This window comes from Panthera tigris, chromosome A3, assembly GCF_018350195.1.
Source record: "Panthera tigris isolate Pti1 chromosome A3, P.tigris_Pti1_mat1.1, whole genome shotgun sequence".
In the NCBI taxonomy this organism is placed as follows: Eukaryota; Metazoa; Chordata; class Mammalia; order Carnivora; family Felidae; genus Panthera; species Panthera tigris.
This window is the reverse complement of record NC_056662.1, coordinates 107129844-107147326: the sequence shown is the minus strand read 5'-3', so window position 1 is coordinate 107147326 and position 17483 is coordinate 107129844. Positions and strand designations below refer to the sequence as shown.

Genomic DNA, 17483 nt, shown 5'->3' with positions numbered 1-17483 from the left:
TGTGGATTTTCTCATCATCTGTGGAGAGCTTTCTTCTAACTTGTAGCAGCTGATCTTGGCTGAGTCTTGGGTCCTCTTTGAGTCTTTACTCTCTTCTCCCCGTCCTTACAAGGAGTCTGTCTGTTTTACTTCTCTCATCCAGATGATACCCACAGCTGGTTTAGCGTCTCCTTGCCTTCTCGTGGATTCCCCATGGGGAGGGCAAGATGTAGGCATTCTCTGTCTTCTCCGAACATGATTTGTACCCATAAAATGCAGTAGCTATGGGCAGTGTCATAGAGGCCTTTCTCTCTAGTCCATTTAAAGACCTTGAGGAATGGAGATAACTTATCGTCGTCTGGCAGCTTATTTTGGCTATTCACAAAATAGCATTAAACCTCTTTTATGGGCTCATAACAGAAGAACCTATTGGAAGAGCATAATGGTTTCTCATACTTTTGAGTGCCTTTCATTCCACCAATACTATAGACGATTCATATTTTGGGGGCCTTATGGTAGGCCTCCATGCTTTTCATTAGGGCACAGTCCCTAGGAGAGTGACGTTCTGCACTGTACCTAGGATCATGGCTTGCAAATGTGAACAGCCACTAAATGTTATTGTTGCAGACGATAAATAACAGTGACAACAGCTGCCGTTTATATCCGGACCACTTATTATAGGTCAGCCTTTACATTCACTATGTTGCTAAGTGCTTTATGATCACTTACCTGGATTTGCTTTGATTTGGATTTGATTCTTATAGCAACCCTAAGAAGAATATTACTACTTGGATCCCCATTGCTCACATGAGGGAACAGAGGGGTGGAGAGGCTATGTAAGTCCCTCTTCCCCACAACAAAATCACGCTAGAATTTGAACCCAAGTCTTGGACTCCACATCCCAGACTCTGTATTGTCTCTCTATGTATCATCAGGACATATCACTGGACCCCCCTGCCTTGGCTGGGAGGTGGGGGAGCATGCATTATCTTGGTGTGCTTGAGTGTTTACGAGGAGGCCTTGATGTGAACCTCTCAATTCTTCTAGCTACATTTCCCCCTAAGCAATCTTATCTCATCCCGAGAATTTAAATATCAACATTCATACCACACCTATATGCTGACATCTCTACAAATCTAAATCTTCATTCCAGACTGCTTGCCTGCCTCTTAGGCTCATATATCCAACTGAGATTTCTAAATGGCATCGTCAGCCTAACAAATCCAAAACAGAATTTTTACTTCTCCCCCAAGTATCCTGACATCCCACACATGATACCACAGTTCGAACAGACCAGAAATGGGTGACTGGGCCTTGATTTCTCCTTTCCCTCATCTGGACTCCCAGTAATTCTGTGACTTCAACCTCTACCCACTTCTCTGTGTCTGTTGTTGTCTCTTTAGTCTAAACCACTAATAACCCTTGTCTGGACTATTGCAATAGACTCCAGACTGGTTTCCCCTGCTTTTGTACCTGCTATCCTCAGCCCCAGTTCACTTTTCCCATAGTCTTCTGAGTGACATTTAAAACACAAATCAACTCATGCTCCACCCCTGCTTAAAACTCTTCAAAGGCTTTCATTTGACTAAACTCCAAACTCCATAGCATGGCCTTCAAGACCATATCTGATCTGGCCCTTGGCTAGGCCTGCAACTGAATCTCATACCCACTCACAGCCTTACTTCTTGCTCTCTGGCTATAGTGGTCTCTTTTCAGTTCCTCAGTGGTACAAAGCTCTTTCGTGCCTCAGGACCTTTGCACGGGCTGTTCCCGCTACCTGGAATGTTCTCTCCCTGGCCCACAGGTGCTCAAGAAACGTTACATGAAAAAATGAGAATAGTAGATTGCCTCTCCTACAAAAATAATATAAATAATGTGAAAGACATCACATCATTAATAACTTATTTAGCCATTTGTGTTTATGATATATAAATGAGGTGAGTTTAAGACAATTAGGTTATGGATTTTCTGAAGCCTGTTTATATGGAGTAGAGAGGAGAAGGTAGTGGGGGCGAGGGTGGGGGGGTAACATATTTAACATGCGGTAATCATGAATTGTGAATCCCGTGGGGTAGGTGTTGATAGCCCTTTTTGTTGAAACTTAGGTGATTTGGAGACGTCAGCTAACTGGTTAAGGGGTAGCAGGCAGGAAGCGGCAGGTCTGGAATTTACAGGTGGTCTGACTCCACTGCCTCTGTGCGGTTCCCAGATCCGGGTGCCTCAGAGCAGACACAGTGGAGGGAGGAGGTTCAAAGGTAAGAGAAAGGGAGTCACCTGGAAACACTAGCTCTTTTGTTCACGTGGACAGCGTCCCCGGCTGCCGTGAACTGGAGAGGCTGAGTACCTCAACTATATCCAATTCTACACTGGTGGTCAAACGTGGCCTCAGTGAGCTGCATTAGACCCCAGCTTCAAAACCCAGTATCCACATACACAGACAAGGCAGGAAATACAGTTACGTATGGCAATTAATAAGCTACCATCTGCTGAAACATCACACTCTGAGTGGGATTTAACATGGCTCTGGATTTCTTTGAATGTGTGTGTGTGTGTGTTTTTCCCACCATATGTGTTTAAAGGCTCCAAAAAGGAAACAGCTTAATCCAGGAATGTGAAAAAAATTGGTGACATTCTGTGGTGTGTCACTGAAATGAGAAACTTATCAGGCACCGTCTATTTCGGGGGTTTTGTGGTATTTTATGGTTCCAGGGTTTGAGTTAGTGACAAAATGGCACTCCCAGCGTGACTTACCACCTGCGTGGGGTGCAGAAGAGCACTGTGGTAGGCACCACTTTTAAAATTTCCTTTTGGCTTTGCCCTGGGCTGAGATGGCACACATACAGAAAATATGCCTTTCCCTCCGAGGCCTAACTGAGATCGCGTCAATTCCACTTGGCTTTACCTATATTCTTCCCAATGGAAATTAATCTCTCGGTACTAGATTTTCCTCTGTGAACCTCTGTGATGGCGCTCATCCCAGACGATCCTTCCTTGTAGCCTCCTGCATTTTAATCTTCCTCCTCCACGGACTTAAACTCCCTTGAGGGCACAGGCCCCGGTTTTTTCATCTCTGCATAATCCGGTCGGACCTAGACGTCCTCAATATATGCTATTGAATGAAATTAAAATTGTTTTAGGGAAACAGTTCGGGATAATGACTTTAACACAAGATACCTCAGTTATTTGCAGAAACGACATATTGCATATCAATAACATCATTGACTAGATCCTTATGTGAAATGCTAAAAAAAAAGTCTGATATTACCAAAAAAAAAAAAAAAAAAAAAAAAAGCAAAAAAATCCCATTCTTTATTAAGCCAGGGGGTGGTTTGGTTAAACTTCACAGTCTAAATTCTGTGGAATCCAAATGTTTGAAGTGAAGAACGATGTTGCTTTTGGTCTCAACATTGGGGTAAAAGGGTGAAAGCCTTTTAGAATGTTCATGGTTAGCATGGGTAGCTTAGCATAGGTATGTCAAAAAATCATTGCCATGGCTCTGTGATAAGTGGAGATCTGTGTTTGTGCACACACACACGGACATTTTGTAGGGAAGTATTTATTTAAGAACTTCCTGGTTGTGAAGAGAAATACGATGAATGTCACAAAGCACCTAGATATTATGATAAGTGTGTTTGCAGAAGACAAAAGCATTTTGTTTTCTAAATATTTAAACATGGCCAACACACCAGTCGGGATGTGTAAACGTTATGGGAATAAAGAAGGACCCTAATATAGTGGATAATGCTCTCGAACCTGGAAAGGAGAGTTGGAAGCCGAAGGATGACATAATCAAAGTCTTATTTGAGAAAGAGGCATTTGGCAACAGTATCCAGGATAACTTCAGGCAGTGCTGCTCGTGAAACCATTGGGGCCCAAAGGGAGGCTGTGACAATAATCCAGATGTGAGGGGATAGAGACGTAGTGATGGCAAGTGGCAGAAATGTAGAGGAAGGACTGGCTATAAAAGATGTTTCAAAGGAAAAATCCCTGTGATTTTTGTGAACGTGATAGATAATTCTCCAATACTGAGTTTGAGGACTTGAATGACCTGTCAACGCCAAGGAAGGAGAAGTGGGGAGGGGCAGCCAGACCACAGGAAAATAGGAATTTGCTTTTGCACGTGTAGAATTCAATAATGCAGTGAGACACCCACATGGCAGTTCCCTGGCTCTACCCCCGTCATTTTAGGACGTTGTGGCTCCCTGAGGGATGCAGAGGGGATATCAGACCTTGCGATGGCAAAGACGAAATTTAAAGCAGATGAGAAACCAGTTAAGTTTGAAAATGTTGAGGTCATAACATGGCCACAGCTGAGACATGCCACCATGTTCTGGTTGGATATCTGATCTCCTATCTCCTTGACTCTCTGCCAGGCTAAATGCCCTCACACACTGACCGTATTCTGGCTTACACTTCTGCTTCTAGTCATCTGCAAGCATTTAGCTTGGCGTCCGGCATTAGAACATGCTGGCTTCAAGATTTAAAAATGTGGAAAACACTTCTTATTTTACGGTGGCCCCAAATATTAAAGCCTCCAAGCTTGTGAAGTAGATCTGTAAATCAGAGGTATATTCTGACTGTAATGCCAATATCTCTGATCTAATCCTCTTGGTAAAGTTTAACGCATCCTTTGGAACTAACTCAGAAGTTACTCTCTCTCTAAGTAGCCTGCCTGACTCCCCAGGCATTTTTTCATTGTCCGTGTTCCCACAACACTTTGTTCTTACATGGGACTGATTATGTGATTCTCTTACCACTGGCCTGGGAGCATCTTGAAGAGGGGAACTGTTCACTCATCTTTGTACCTCCATGCCCCTAACAGAGTGGGGGTTAGTGGGTGATACTTCATTGTCAGAAATATCCAAAGGAGAATTTTTAAGAACATGGACGGTGCGATGTGCAGTTGCCGTAGCAAAGACTGTGTATACATCATATGTCACATCCCTGCTGATGCTGTTAATGCTGCATCGGCAGAGGCAGGGCTCTCATTACATGCTGCTGGCCCATATTTGTAATGTGTGACATTTTTTACGAAATACTATCAAGGGTAATCCATCATAGAGTAACCTTTGGATTATATGCTGAGACTGGTTTTGACCATAGGCATAAATGAACTTCAGAAATAATGCTATTTTCTAAGGAGGGTATGATCAAAGAGTTCCGGCTAGGAAAATAAAGCAGAACATTAGATTCTTTTAAGTTAAACAAAAGTGCCTGAAAAAGAGGTTTCCTTCTGTCCACTTCAGTTGGGGACAGGGTTCTTGTGTGAAGATAATCAGGTGACCCTGAAACGTGGCATAATGTTTATTTCTTGCAGGATGTCTGTGCTTGAAAAAGGGGTGAGGGCTTGCTAAGGTCTGATCACCCTTGGGGCTTGCAAGGTTTCTCTCAAGAGGCTTTTTTTTTTTTTAAAAATAAAAGGACACGTGACAATTTGAGTGAATTTCAGATGTCAACTGTAGGCTCACAGTTAGAGGTATTTCTCTCTTGTGTATCCATAAAGATCGAGGATTTTACACACATTATAGAGTATAAATAAAAGAAAGCTTCTAAGGCTCATCATTTTTGTGTAAATCCAGATAAGACTCCTTTGATGAGCTTAGCGTTTCCTGTTAAGGAAAAGCTTATAGGTGAGAGAAACACTAAAATTATAATTCTTTGTCTTCCTTAATTAGACCAGAGCTCCCCATAGATTGTGCTGAAGCTGTGAGAAAACCCAGGCCATAATTCACATTGTCAGGTCAGCAGAGATGGGCACGGGGGTCCGATGTGCGGAAAGGTTTGCTTAAGCGACCTATCTGTGAACTACACAGCTCAGAAGAGGTACACCGTCTTCATCGGAAACATATGCTCCGAAGCTGCCCAGCACAAACAGCTATGGAAATAAATCCCAGCAAGATTCTCATGCCACCTTCACAGACATCATTCCAGAGGAAGTATATAAATCCCATTAATACCAATTGATGTAGGGCACTAATTAATAAGTCCCATTAAATCATGCAGTAATGACATTTAGCGTCTAATGAATGCCTCATAATCTCTTGATCATTAATATTTTATAGCACAAGAACACAAGAATTGGCATCCCTGGGCTCATGCAGCAAGGTTTTCTGTCTGTGACATGCCCCCAAGGGCATTAAATGGCACCAGGGTATCGCACCTCTGTAGTAAGACGACACAACATAAGCCGTTGAATCCCTCAGTCACCCTGCCTTCTAACACTTCCTCATTTTAGGAAATGTGAAGCTGTCATTCTCCTAATTAACATCTATGACCGCCGAGTGCCCTGGAAGACCAGAAGAGGGCTGAGCTGTGGACTTTGTCGTGCAGCTTTGCTTTTTTGTCGACCCTCCCATCCCATGCAAGAAACTTGCGCGGGAGAAAATCATTTCTGTTTAAATCACTGATCTATCCCTGGGGGCTTTCTTTATTCAAATGCAATAATCGCCTCACAGAGCACGTGCCTTTGCAAGGGTTCGTGGATCCTGTGCTCTTCTAGAAATTCCAGGAGGCCGTCACTCTGCCTGGAGATAGAGGTGGTCTACAAAAAAGCAGTCGTCTCACAACAGGCTCAGGGGAAGTGGAAGAACATCCCCCGCCAACGTTCCATCGCTCCAGTGACACTCGGTGCCTCTCCCGCCCCCCCAGCCCCCGCCCCCAGAAGAGGGGCTGGAGCAGAGAGAAGGCTTGGAGGTTGCAGTGGACAAGTGAGAGGGAAAGAGAGCACCGACAGAGAGCGGCCAAGGGGTCTAAGAGGCTGCATCCTTCAGGCGTCGAGAGACAGGGGCTCCAGCTCCACATCACGATTCCAAAGAGTTAAATATCACCACGCAGCCAGCTCTGGATGGGATTTGCTTCTGGGTGCAAAACGGGACACTGATCAAAATCAACTTGGACAAGTGACAAGACTGAGTCTGATTTCGGTGGATGTCTTTTAAGGTCGTTGGAGGGGAGAGGACGCGAGGCAGCGTGCTCGGGGGTAGGTGGAGAGAAGCTTCCAGTCCAGGGCAGGGGTATAAAGGGACACGGAGTCGGCGAACGGCGAGACCAAACGAGTGGGGAAAAGAGAGAGGAAGAGTTGAAGAAAAGTAGGGGGAAGTGGGGCCAGGGTTAGGGAGAGAGAGAGGAGGACAGGAGAGAAAAGTGAGGGCGGCGGGGAGGGATTAAAAGGGAAGGGGGATCGCCGGGGAGAAGGGCGGACGGCAGGCTCGGGCGGTGGAGAGGAGGCGAGGGGAGTGAGCGGGTGGGGGGCGCCGCGGGGCCGGGGAGGAGGGGGAGGGGGAGGGCCAGAAAGTGCGAGCGGCGCGGGGGGCGGCGGGGAGCCGGGGGCCCGGTGGGGGCGGGGGGGGGGCGGTCGGAGGAGCGGAGCCGGGCGGGGAGCCGGGGGGCGGGGAGGCCGCGGGAGGGAGGGAGGTGGGGGGCAGGTGGGGGAGCGCGGGAGGGAGCGCGGCGGAGAGCCGAGGCCAAGTGCATTGTGTCTGGCGGCGGCGCGCGAGCCCACCGGCGGCTGCGGCGGGGCGGGAAGCCATGGAGCCGCGGGCGCTCGTCACGGCGCTCAGCCTCGGCCTCAGCCTCTGCTCCCTGGGGCTGCTGGTCACGGCCATCTTCACCGACCACTGGTACGAGACCGACCCCCGGCGCCACAAGGAGAGCTGCGAGCGCAGCCGCGCGGGCGCCGACCCCCCGGACCAGAAGAACCGCCTCATGCCGCTGTCGCACCTGCCGCTGCGGGACTCGCCCCCGCTGGGGCGCCGGCTGCTCCCGGGGGGCCCGGGGCGCGCCGACCCCGAGTCCTGGCGCTCGCTGCTGGGGCTCGGCGGGCTGGACGCCGAGTGCGGCCGGCCGCTCTTCGCCACCTACTCGGGCCTCTGGAGGAAGTGCTACTTCCTGGGCATCGACCGGGACATCGACACCCTCATCCTGAAAGGTGAGCGGCGGGCGCGCCCTGCGCCCCGGGCGCCCGCGCGGGGAGCGCAGCCCGCGGCTCCCCCGGGGCGCGCCGGTCCCCGCGGCCGCGTCCCCGCGCCCCTCTCCCCGGCCCATTCTTTCATCCTTCCCGGCCGCCTCGGTTCTTCCTTTCTCGTCCTTTCTTGCTTCCCCGTCCCTCCCCTCTTCTCTTCTCTCGCTCTTTCTTTCCACGACTCTTCCCTTCTCATCCTGCCCTCCCCTCCTTCCCTCAAGCCTGTGCTGTAGCCCCCACCCCCGGCTTCTAGCTGCTTCTTTCTTTTCCTTGCCTCCTGTGCCCCTCTTCCTTTCCTCTCCCCTCGTCCTTCGCTGTCTTTGTACACCTGCCAGACTTGGAATGCATGTGCAGCTTTTCTCGCCGCTGCTCCCCTACGGAGGGTAACAATAAGAAAGACCCGACCTTTCCGAGCCGGCCACCTCTCAAGTTGTGCTTTCCTTTTAGAAATACCTTTGGAAGTAAAGTGGTGCAAGCCTCAGAAGAGGCAGAAAGGGGCTTTTTCTTGTATTGTCCTCCTGTCGGCATTAGACGGAACTGGTGTGGTCATCCCAGCCTGGCAGGCTAATGGGAAGCTAAGGAGGCCCGAGGTTTTCTTCCCAACCCCAAAGTGCAGGGTTCGTATTGATTAGACCTCAGATAGCATTAATTCATTGGTGAGGCAGCTGCACGCAGATAGGACGTCTACTTTTTTTCCAGCCTTCCGGATCCATCACTCCTCACACCATCCTCGGTGTCTAGGCACGCCAGGGTGAGAGGAGAGAACCCTCCAAAGCCCTTTAAAGTGCAGCTTTCTGGGTTTGGAGTGGAGTCTCTCATGTTTGGGATACCGTGTAAGGCTGCTTTTGTTGTTTTGGTTTTGGGTACTGAGTTGTACAGCATCAGTTTGCTCTTCTGAAGTCTGTGCAACACCTGGGTCCCATGCATGTAATCAAAAGTTTGATTTTTTTTTTTTTTTTGGTAATCTCATTCATGTAAAAATATTCAACGATTCCGTCCTATGGGTGAAGCTTCCTTCTAACTTTCAGGGTTCCACTCTTAATGTACATTCTTTTTCTCTGAGATGAAAAAGCATACCTTCTTTCCCTTGGACTCATTCTTGCAAAAAGGAAAAAGTCTAAAATCTGTACGTTTTAGTATCTAGGAGCCATTCAGGAAAGCCAGAGAAGGGACTTGTGTTGAATTATAGTGTGGAAAGGAATCACGTAGAAAGGAGGGGGTTAATAACGGTTTGGCCTTCAGAGTCTTGTTAGTTGGCATATTCTTCATTTCTCATACATGTCAACTTCCTCCTTCCCATGGCTAGCTCAGCTGGGGACTGCCATCTGAAATCTGTCTGTGCATGGAAGGACTCCAGAGCTTTTTTTTTTGGGGGGGGGGGGGAGGATAAGGACAGAAGCCTTCCTTAAGGAAGTAAACCTTTTTCTTTCCTCTCCTAACTCGCATCCAAATCTGATTTCACCTCATGAAGATGCTGCATAATTAATTCTGATAGTAGCATAGTACATGAACAAACTGCAAAAGCTGAATTTGGAGGCTCAGTTATGGAATGCTCATTTAGGCAAGGCAATTTTGAAAGCTAAGCAGTGTAGTCTGTCTTTGGAAACGAGAGAGCTGCATTGCCTTACACTCTTTCTATGCCTACGGTAGTTGATTGCATGTAAATTGGCTAGAGAGGAATGCCTGGGACAGCAGGGCTGAATCTAACCTGACAACAGGAGAAGGACCACCTCCCCACCCCCACCTTGGGATACTGCACCTTCCCCACCTCTGGAAGTGCCCTGGCTAGCTGTGGTGCCCAGGTCTTGGGCAGTCCAGAATCAAATGATCCTAAAGGTGGAAGGGACTTTAGAGGTCACTGAATCCAATCTCCTGCCTATTGTTCAAACTCCCTTCTTCTACAGTCTTTCTGGCAAATGTTTGTCCAGACTAGCACTTCCATAAGATTCCTATACTAGTTAAAAGAATTATATTTTTCTCATCATGAATGCGGTGTTTTAGATGAAAGCAATATCAGCTTTGTAATATTGATGGTGTTTAGCTCATTCTTTGTGCAGAACACTAGAGGGTTCTAGGCTGTAACCAGAAGACACGGGCTCTGCTGCTCAGTTGCAATGTGTCCTCCAAGAAGTGTCTGGGTCTCATTGGCCTTCAGTTCGCTTGTCTGTGGTATCAGGAAAGCTGACTACTCTTTAGGGAATTTTCTAGTTCTAAAATTTAACATTGTTGTAATAATAACAGTGTAAATTTAGCTTTCTGGGAAGTTAATGAGCTGACATTATTAAGACATGAGGAGTTTGGAGAAAATGACAGATATCAGTACATTATAGGATCATAATTTGTTTTTTGGGAGATGGCCAAAAATGTGTCAAGTACTTTCAACATTCCTACTAATCTACCTTGGGCTGGTTATATAACTCTTATGGATCTCCGTTTCATTAGCTGCGAAATGAATGGGCAAAATGAACGGCTTTAAAATTCTGTGATTCTATGAACAATTTGATTTTGGCATCAGTATTAGGGAAACATTATTACCTTTGTCTTGGCATCAGACCTTAGTGGCTGTGGGATGAATTTCTTAAATGAGTCATATACATCTAGCAGTTGAAATCACATCTCTCTTAAAAATTTAGATAACTAGGGTCTTATGTTCTATTTTTACTTCCTTCTCTGAATTGCCTTGTTTATGAGTTCTAACCTTCAGAAATTTTAACCATGAGAAATGAAGGAAAGTAGATTCAAATGGGAGAGTGGGGTGGGGTGGGCAAGGGCCACAGAACCGCCTGGGATAGTTAGTGAGCTTTTGAGAGAAAAAGAAAGAGATTAGCTGTTCTACATACGGACTTAGAAGGCCAAGCCTGGAGGTGAGTAAAAGTTGCGGAGAAGAAAGTGTGGGTTGATAATGTGAAAACATTCTCATAGTTGGGATCATTTGTATTTCGTGTTCCTGGAGGCCAGGCAAGTATTTCTGAGAGATGTAGAGGAGACAGAAACAGTCTCAATGTAGAGAATGAGAGATTAGTTTAGAAATGACACGGATAGACGGATAGTCTATGTCATCTTACTCTACTGAAGAGAAATCACGAGCCAGAAAAGCATTGGTCTCGATGGGACAGATATTTGGGAAAAGTCACCAAATTCTGATCGTCACCCTTCATTTATGATTCTAGTTCACTGCTAGCCCAGCGTGACCCTAGGAGGTCTAGACTGGCCCTACAAGCAGGACCTTCAGTGAGAATGGTGGTGAAGTTATTATTGATAAATCCATTAAGAACCAAGACTAGATAGAGCCTACCAGGCTGACAGAGGGCCATTTGACAGCACAATTGGAAGACATTTGTTTTTCCAGCTGCAAAGTCCTCTAACCAGCCCTATGCTGACCAGTCCACATTTCACTCTCTTGCCCACTGGGATAGCTTGTAAAGGCTTTAGAGATACTAGGTTCACACTGTATTTTTCCATAGTTTACTATCCAGTGCGGCAAGTGGCCACTGAAAGCCTATTATGTTCAAGGCAATATGAGGAAGATTTGCCATGTGCGGCTCTTTTGTGTTTGAGTTGGTCCGTTGATTCTAAATTATTCTTCCGTGTAGTTCCTTCTTGCAGCTAACTTTTGATGCTAAGGAAGCTTCACTGGTCAAAGTAGGGACTATATCCAAAGAAGTCATCCTCCACTTGGCAGTAAGAAGGATATAAAAGTTGAGAGACCCCGGTTGCAGGAACTTGAGAGAATAGACTTAAAGCATAGAGCCTCAGGCCCCTCAGTGCCACCGGGACTGCTAGAATTTTGAATGTGACCTGTCCATGCAAAAGTCACAGAAAGCCAGTAAAGCGGGTAGATGTGGCACGGATTAAATAAGAAGCCCAGGAAATGAGAAGAGGTGACCTAAAGACAGGATCTTCATTCATTCATTGACTCATTCATTCATCCATCGGATTTATTCACTCAACAGATATATATTAGGTACCCGGTATTACTGTCAGTGTGGAGGATACAGGAATGAATCAATGCATACAAACGTCTCTCCTCGTTAGAGTTCATATCAAGTGGTGCAGTTAGTTTCTAGTGGGTTATGTAGTAACTGCACTTAGTAGGTTATGGGAAGAGCACTTGGGGAGGGCAGCTAGCACTGGTTGGCAAATGATAGAGAGTACAGTGCATAGTGATGGAGTGCTCTGCCCTTTGGGGTCCCTGGCCCTTCTGTTCCAAGTACAACTCCTCTGTTTAAACCACTCGATGAACATTCAAATAGGAGGGCAGATGGAAGGAATCTCAGTTGGAAACATTATATAATGCTGCTTTCAGTAACTGAAAACACTGATTTTAATAAATAAACATTGATGAGACTTGTGAATACATTATGTGGTGAGCTTTGGAGAAATTAATTTTGAATGGGGATTAGTCATTGAAATTATATCAGAAGTCCCAACTGTTCTTACTGGCCTTCACTTTAGTTTCCTAAAATTTTTTAATTAAAAATCTTCATTAAAAGCAATTAACATTACGTTTCAAATATATGTGCCTTGTTGATGGAGATCAAATTCTAATCATATATTGCCTGCAATAAACAAAAAGAAAATGAATGTTGCAGTGTTTTGTTTTTATGAAATTTAAAGGGATAGAATTTCAGAAATGTGAAGATCATAATTCTGTATGCATAATGTTAACTTGTATAAATCATTTGGGATTGAATTCCTGAAACTTGAAATAAAACATGTCCTTGTGGTTTCAGAAGCATTTTTCATCTAATGAGATAAACAGAGATATCAAAGACAGTGGGACACAAATACTTTGTCATTTTGTTCTCTGCAAGAGAAAGAAAGTAGGAAAATTGATAGGAAATTCACTGGATCACTCTGCTAATGATTTATCTGTTTCCCTTGTTGCTTATTTTCCATGAAATTAATAGTCTGTACAGGATCCACAAAGTTCTACCTGACACAGAATTAGATTGATGCTTTTCTTCAGCTCATTTGTAGACCAAAGTATCATTTGTGTTAGAATAATTATCTCCCAAGAGTAGCTATATCTAGGAAAGTTGAGAGACTAGCACTGTTTCTCCCCTCTGACCCATTAGGTCACATATTGTCCCCAGATCTTCTCTTGGACCAGAAGATGCCGCTGGCAAAGGGATTCCTTAGTTTTGGGGGTGCTGGGGATATCAATAAGACTTCCTTTTTCTTCCTTTTTTCTCAAAGCAAGTGGTCTCTGAAACCGTTTTGAGCAGCACTCCATATCGCTTGTATTTATTCATTTTTAAATTATGTGCATGGGCCATACTAACACATGCATCATAAAGCACAGACAGAAGCAAATTTTGAAGGGATGTGGTAATAGATATCGACAGAAGTTCACCTCTTTTCACCCTGCATTCCAAAAGGTGGCACGTACACACCCCACTTTGAAGAGCGTTTCTCTCCCGGCTTGTTAGCAGAGCCAAGTCTCTCATCTGAGCAGAGAAAGGAGTGATCTTTCCCATCCTGGCTGAACTTCATGGGGGATCTCCCCGTGCACTGTTATGTCACACACATTCATCTTGCACGAGGGGAAGAAGACACATTTTCTTTCTGCATCATTTCTGACACTAGGCACAGTATTAAATGAGCTCTTTTTGATTAAACAACCGCCGGCTCATACCACACAACTCTTAACGACTAGATTTGTAGTTTTGCCGCACAGCGTTTTGAGGCTGAACAGAGTGTTTCCACACGTTCTATTGCTAACGCTCCTGAAGGTTATCTTGAAGAGAAATTAAATTCTGACTTGCCACTGTGCTAGCAAAAAAAAAAAAAAAAAAAAAAAATACTTGCTTAAATTCTTTCCGTCTGCACATAGGAATTGTCTTTTAAAACGGACTTCTAAACACAAAAGTGGATGGTGTGTTAAGTGGCTTGTGATCAAAATTGCCAGAATCAATGACATTTGTATCCACCATGTCTCATGGATAACATTTAGCAATAGCTTTGAGGGAGAAAAAAGGAAGAGTTTTTGCTATGTCATAGAAAGTTCATATCCAATTATATCCAAGTTGCTGTGATTTTTTTGTGTTAGCTACTGATTTTTCTTCTCCACAGCTCAACAAGAGCCCTCAAATCCCATCAGGCAGGCTACTGGTAATTGCAAGCGTTCTTGATTGCTGTAGAAGATAAGCTTTTGTTAGGGGAGCATCTGGACGTTACATGCCATTGAGGGAGCAAGGGAGACTCCCAGTGTGGATGCTGAGCTGGAGACCGTAATGAGTGGGAACATTGAAGGAATTTAGGCGGGCCATCCGGTGTTCCCAACACTTACCAAGCATGACCTTTCCTTTGATCTCCCTTATACCTGAAGTGCAGTGCACCCCAGATTATTGGTCTGTGACCTCTGCCAAGCAAGCTGTGACCTTGGCGTGGCTGTCTCTTCATTCCCTCAGCCCACCTTGCTTGTTCCCATCTTACCTTTCGGGGAGCTTCCACTGTTCTTTGCTACCCAATCGCGTGAACATCTGGGTTCCATTTTCTGGTACTGCTTGCTGGCTAAAAGAATAAAAATAATCAGATTTGGTCATCCTCTTCACTTCCTCCCCCCTTGCAAAAGCAACTGGTGAAATAGAAAGGACAAGTTAAAAACAATCAAACTGGAAGATTGGTAAATACGTCACAGAGCCAACATGTCTCTTTTGGAGTAAAACCTAACTCCACATTTTGGGGCAATTCAGCTAAGATCATTTTTAAGACCGTGTAGACTTGCTTTAGGTTTAAAAAATTTGTTTTCCTACAGTTACGATAAAAAAAAACCAAACAAACCCAGCACAATATTGATATTGTCTAAAGCTTTGCACAACTGGTTGTAAAGATTTTTATCAAAATAAAGGCATCTGTAAATAGAGTGGACGTTGTCTTCGAAACCTGATAAAATTTATGTCAGTTTATTTTTTTCCCCACTTTCTTACAGTGTTTCTCTGTGGTTAAAAGTGATTGCAGTGATTAATCTATTTTATTGCAAGTTTTAACTAAAAGGATGTGACTGAACTTGGAGCATGAGAGTAGGCATTGGCCGTCTGAGGCCGACAGCCTTTGTTTGCTGCGGAGTTAACTGGAAACTATATGCTGCGCTCCATCTTTCTTGGAGTTCAGCCAGATAACCTGATTGCAGACCTAACAATAATGTCATGGGGGCATCCATCAGAGGATGCATTAGCAAGGGAAAAAAGGGAAACAATACCAACCGTATTTTAGTTTCTGTGATCTTAAATTACTGCGGACACATGGAATGATTTTCTAGAACTTGCTAGAAAAGTGTTCAGACTTTTCGATGTTTTGTTCACAGGTAAAAATCAATCGACTCATTTCTCCTCTAAGGACCTAGAGGATGTACTATGTTCCCTTTTGGTCTCTCCGGGTAATTTGATACCATATAGGTACGGAGGGAAAAGTTTCCAGGAACAGAAGTTGGAAATTCTGAATGTATCGATAATTCCAGGGGGGCTTGACTGTCCCTTTGCAACAGGTCACTCAACTGCAAATCAACACTGATCCTTTCATCTGCCAATAAGCATTGACATGCAGACTTCGGGTCTGTCACAGGGGAACAGGCAGGGTTGGGAGAATGGTGGAGTGGGGAGGGTGGGGAACCTATATTTGGCTCGGATCTCTTTTGTTTAACATTTTAAGGAATTTTTCTTTGGTGTAGGGGATGTGAGCATTTGCTTCACTCAGTGATCAGTCAACAAATGTTACTGAGTGTTGGAAAGGAAATGCCTTTGAAGATGAGAGGCTGCTTAGTGAAAAATATGGGTGTTATGTCCTCCTGTCTTGTGGGGTTGTACTTTCCCTAACCGTACCCAGAGCAGTGAGGAAGGAGGTTTGGGTAGGTCGTTAATTTGGGTTCAAATGCCATTTCGTAAGTTCTCACGATTTTGAAAACTGCTTACAGTAACGGTTACAGCTGTCATGGAATTTTAAGCGTGTGCCTCCCGTAAAATGGTCCTCAATGAAGTTATTCCGAAAAACAACAGAACTGGTCACTTGTCATGGGATTGAGAAATCATGAAACAGATCATCACGGTGACAGTGGGAGTTACAATGGGAGTAACTGAGCCCAGGCCAACTGGAGCTCAGTATTTGTTTTATGTCACTGATGCTTCAGAATCACTTCTGGATCATTTCCTTCTTCGCATCCAACACATTGGAGGAAACTTTGGTGTTCAGACAATGGAAGCTTTCACTGAAGGAAGCTAAAACTCACAAGTACTAGACAAATAATGAGACGAGCTGAAGAAAAGTGTGGCGGGAAAAGTGACAGTGACTGCTAACACGAATGTTTCTGAAAAACGCCGTCTTTTTGTTCGGGTGTCGAAACAAACAAAACAAAAGATGCAAGGAAAGCGTTTACTATTCAGCAGTAGAAGAGAACATCCAGCCAGAAGATGTCCGCCCAAGAAGCATCAAAGTCAAGTTGTAGTTCTTTCCTCCTTTTGTCTCAAGAGTTACCTTTTCTTTCTGAAGGAGACTCAGCATGGTAGGAGGAAAATAGGTAAGCACATGTAGAATCAAAGATCCACAGAGTTGAAAGGGACTTTGAGCAACGATCCTCACCCAATTTTTTTGCGATGATGCCTGTGGTAGAAGGTTTCCACGTGTGCTGCGAATGCCTATCAATTACATGCAATTCCCAGCACACCGGCCCGAATTTCCTTTCCTTTTCTTCCTGAAAGCCCATTATCAGAACGCCTGTGAGGGAGGGGATGTTGTAATCAGCAGCATTTTGAATCTGTTTTAATTTATAAAACAGTCTATCATTTGGAGAAAGGAGGCCCTTCAATCTTGTATAGAAGAAGCTGAGAGATCGCCGTCTGACAGGCAGTGGGGGGCGCGGGGGGGGCTTTATCCACATTGCATATTCTTCGTGGAGGGCGGTGAAGGGGGCTGATGGATATTGTGCGCATGGGCACTTCGGTCCCCCGGAGTCATCCCGGACACCACTACTGACTTGGAAAATTGGGAGCTGTGTAAATAACTCATTACCGGCTAGTCTTCTGAACTGGCCCCAACACACCTGATTTGGGACAATTTTTAAAAAGTGACAGGAGCACAGTTTTGTATGCCCTCCAGATGTGACACGGTTATTGAAATAAATATGTCTGAGAGCCTCTGAGAGACCTTAAACGGAGTCACTCCCTGTTCTCTAATCCACACATACAGATGATTCTGCAGTAATATTTTGATTATGCCATGGGGGAAATTGAGCGCTTCTTCCTAATTGGCCAGATTTTCATTTTGGAAATTTGTGGCATGGGTACTTTTTAGAGCATGTTTTTTTGTTTGTTTGGTTGGTTGGTTTTTTATTTCTAAACTATCACAGAGTTTTTGTTTTAGCATGCTTCCAGTTCTATTTACCGTTAAAATGGCAGACTTATTTCCTGCCCCTGGCCAAGTAGTCTATATATGGAGTTTTCTGGAGTTGTTTTTATTTCTGCAAAGGTCAGGTAGAGCAGCATTTCTGATTAGGTAGGAAACATTATAATTTGAGCTGTGGGTCTAATTTTTATAAAAGGCAATTAAT

At 44.9% G+C, this 17483-nt stretch overlaps 1 protein-coding gene across 1 annotated transcript in view; it reads left to right on the top strand.

The window, feature by feature from the left end:
* The first annotated feature begins 7506 nt into the window (after nt 1–7506).
* Nucleotides 7507–17483, top strand: part of TMEM178A (transmembrane protein 178A) — a 51448-nt gene continuing 41471 nt past the window's right edge. Inside the window, exon 1 of the mRNA XM_042979792.1 lies at nt 7507–7906. Coding sequence (XP_042835726.1) covers nt 7507–7906 — 400 coding nt within the window. The remainder of the gene's footprint in view (nt 7907–17483) is intronic.